The sequence below is a fragment of the Thunnus thynnus genome, chromosome 1 (assembly GCF_963924715.1).
Source record: "Thunnus thynnus chromosome 1, fThuThy2.1, whole genome shotgun sequence".
NCBI classification, from domain to species: domain Eukaryota; kingdom Metazoa; phylum Chordata; class Actinopteri; order Scombriformes; family Scombridae; genus Thunnus; species Thunnus thynnus.
Window position 1 is genome coordinate 30,552,781 of NC_089517.1, and position 3,054 is coordinate 30,555,834.

The 3,054-nt window shown below is 41.1% G+C and overlaps 1 protein-coding gene across 2 annotated transcripts; it reads left to right on the forward strand.

Annotated features, from left to right (window-relative positions):
* The first annotated feature begins 135 nt into the window (after window positions 1-135).
* sdr42e1 (short chain dehydrogenase/reductase family 42E, member 1) lies at window positions 136-2,641 on the forward strand. Of its 2 annotated transcripts, none has more exons than XM_067595211.1 (3): window positions 136-348; window positions 755-831; window positions 1,128-2,641. In XM_067595211.1, the coding sequence occupies exons 2-3, from the start codon at window positions 770-772 to the stop codon at window positions 2,224-2,226; spliced, it is 1,161 nt and encodes a 386-aa protein (XP_067451312.1). In that variant the 5' UTR covers window positions 136-348; window positions 755-769; the 3' UTR covers window positions 2,227-2,641. The 2 variants fall into 2 exon arrangements, with proteins under 2 accessions (XP_067451312.1, XP_067451321.1); XM_067595220.1 differs by lacking the exon at window positions 136-348 and adding an exon at window positions 384-490.
* The last annotated feature ends 413 nt before the right edge of the window (window positions 2,642-3,054 follow it).

Consider the following 3,054-nt stretch of genomic DNA (forward strand, 5'->3'; position numbering starts at 1 on the left):
ATATATGTAGCCTAATATAAGTATTAAAATGTTAAAGAGCATATGTTCAGTATAGAAAAAATGTTAACTATATAAAAACGTCCATAAGTATATATCTATCTCACCTCATATTGTGGAAGTGCAGCCGCCTCGCTTCCTTTGTTATTCTGCCTGTTTGTACGTTCACTTGACGCAGCTGGTTGGGTTGCGTCGCTTTGAGACACATTTTTGCGTAAACTACGTAAGCACGTACCACTCCGACCAAGGAAGAGCAGACCATACACCGGTGCCACATTGGAGATCAAGTCATTCTTGAATGAGTTTTATTCAAAAGGCATTTCACTGGTTTTCTACTCGGTTTATGTTGAGGTTGGTACCGCCAGAACTCACGTGTCTGTGCGTGTTTGTTGCCTTAGTTTGAGGCACGGCATGCTGAAATACTCCTTAAGGAAACTAAGTAACCGTCTGTGTGTAGTTCATATGTAACGCCGGTGTAATAGACTTGACTTATGTAAGTTAACATAAACTGTAGCCCACATTGGAATAACACACTTTAACTTCGATAATAACACACAGTTTAATAACTAGTGTGAACTGTAACTACCAAGTTATCGCCATCCTTGATTTTTTGGTTTGGAACTGTACAATTTCCACATTTACGAGAAAGCTTCATGTGTACTTTTCATAGACTATATTGAACTAAATTATCTACTAAAACGCGTTGTCTTTTTCTTGTTGATACCTACATCTAATCCTCGTTTCTATGAACTCACAGATTCGTCCTCCTGCAATGGGAAATACACGTACCGACACGTTTCTGATCACCGGGGGATGTGGGTATTTTGGTTATCGGTAAGCACAATCTCATGTTGATTTAAACTAATGAGAAAGATTGAAATACAGTCAGTAAACCAGCAGTAATTGATTTCACTTTCCTTGTGCAGTTATACCGCTTATCACAGCAGGGTGGCGTTGTCGCACCAGTTTTCTGTTAGTTTTTATGTAACGTACAGAACAGTGGTAAATTTGAAAATAGAAATATATATAATTATTGTATTTTTGTCATGAATATACATAGAATGATTTATGTAAAATGAGAGACTTGTGCTGAAGATTTACTCATATTTAGTAACATGTTTCCCCTGCAGCCTGGCATGCTCCCTGCATAAAAAAGGAGCCAAAATCATTCTGTTTGACAAAGTCCCTCCAAACCAAGAAGTGCCAGAGGACATTGCGTTTGTGCAAGGAGATATACGTGACTATGCACAAGTTGAGAAGGCAGTCACTGGTGTGGACTGTGTATTCCACATTGCTTCTTATGGCATGTCTGGCAGGGAGCAGCTGAACCGGCATCTGATTGAGGCAGTGAATGTTCAAGGCACACAGAACATCCTGAAGGCCTGCGTGGAGCACAGAGTGTCCAGGCTGGTGTACACCAGCACCTTCAATGTGGTGTTCGGAGGCCAGGTGATAGAGAACGGAGATGAAAGCCTCCCTTATCTACCTCTCCATCTTCACCCCGACCACTACTCCAGAACCAAGTCCCTGGCTGAGATGGCAGTGCTAAAAGCCAGCGGCACGGCACTGAAGGACGGCTCTGAGGTGCTGAGAACCTGTGCTCTGCGCCCAGCAGGCATCTACGGGCCTGGAGAGCAGAGGCACCTGCCCAGGATAGTAAGCTACATAGAGAAGGGGATCTTCAGGTTTGTTTATGGTGAACCCAGCAGCCTGGTGGAGTTTGTCCATGTGGACAACCTGGTGTCAGCACATGAGCTGGCTGCAGATGCTCTGACTGCAGAGAAGCAGCACTGCTCTGCTGGCCAGGCCTACTTCATCTCAGACGGCCAGCCTGTCAACAATTTTGAGTTCTTCAGACCTCTGGTGGAGGGCTTGGGCTATCCTTTTCCCAAACTGCGCCTACCTATCTCTCTCATTTACTTTTTTGCCTTTCTCACAGAAATGATCCATCACATCATTGGCCCCTTCTATAATTTCCAGCCACTGCTGACACGTACAGAGGTGTATAAAACTGGTGTGACGCATTACTTTAGCATGGCAAAAGCTAAGGCGGAGCTCGGTTATGATCCTCAGAAGCACAACCTGGATGAGGTTGTACAGTGGTTTAGAAGCAGAGGACATGTGAAAAAACCTCACAGCTCCGTCCTCAGTCGATTCATGCTAAACTTCCTGGTCATCGCTGCCTGTGTGTCTGTCGCTCTCTCTTTTCTTCCAGTCGTTGGCAGTTGATTAGCAGCTAAAGCAAAAATATCATTCTGACATTTTCCAAAATGCCACATGTAGCCTTCTGTATAAAGACTGGTTCATAACGAGGTTGTTTACATGTCAACTTTCATTAGTATGAGAAGTACATATTTTATTTCAAAATGGTAATTATTGGCAGGTGCTTCAGACACAAGAAGCAGCTGCTTTGATACTGTAATACCTATCATATGTGAAAAGAATCTTATAATGTCTGTAACCTCATGTCTTCATTCCAGAGACTGTAAGTCAAATGCTACCTCTTTTCTCCTCAACAGTGAAAATCTCTTGGGGCAAAAACTGATAATTACTGAATACGTTCCAATGTTTTACATGCTGTATGTGTGAAACTGTAATAAATAGTAAGAAATGTTCTGTAATAAATAAAACTTTACAAGGCAAATGCAGTTTGTTTTTCATTTAACAATTTTTCACAAATGTCAGTTCAACAATCTACACTAACCAACTGCAGCTTACATGTATAATTTAACCTAAATCAAAATTCAGAATAAGGTCGAATTATTACTTCAGGGACAAATTAAGACAGGTAGTCAAGCCCTTTGTAAAGAATTAGTGGTTACTTATTCATTTAGCTATTCATTCATTTATGGCTATAGCATTTATACTCAATATGTCACAGCCACGCTGTAACAACAATAAACTGAAGCTCCATTTGTGGTCATAATAAGACAAACAACCGTTTTCCCCACAGCTTTTTATTTGGTTTCCTTAATTGGCTCACACACGTTGCATTGAGTTTAATCCTATTTAAAATTCAATATAATATTTTTATGCAACCTCAGAACAATCCTTTAC

What these genes read in the sequence shown, in the direction of transcription:
- sdr42e1 (XM_067595211.1), top strand. Translation starts at nt 770, where the DNA reads ATGGGAAATACACGTACCGACACGTTTCTGATCACCGGGGGATGTGGG. An exon ending in TGTGGGTATTTTGGTTATCG is followed by an intron (nt 832 to 1,127) that starts GTAAGCACAATC and finishes TTTCCCCTGCAG; the next exon opens with CCTGGCATGCTCCCTGCATA.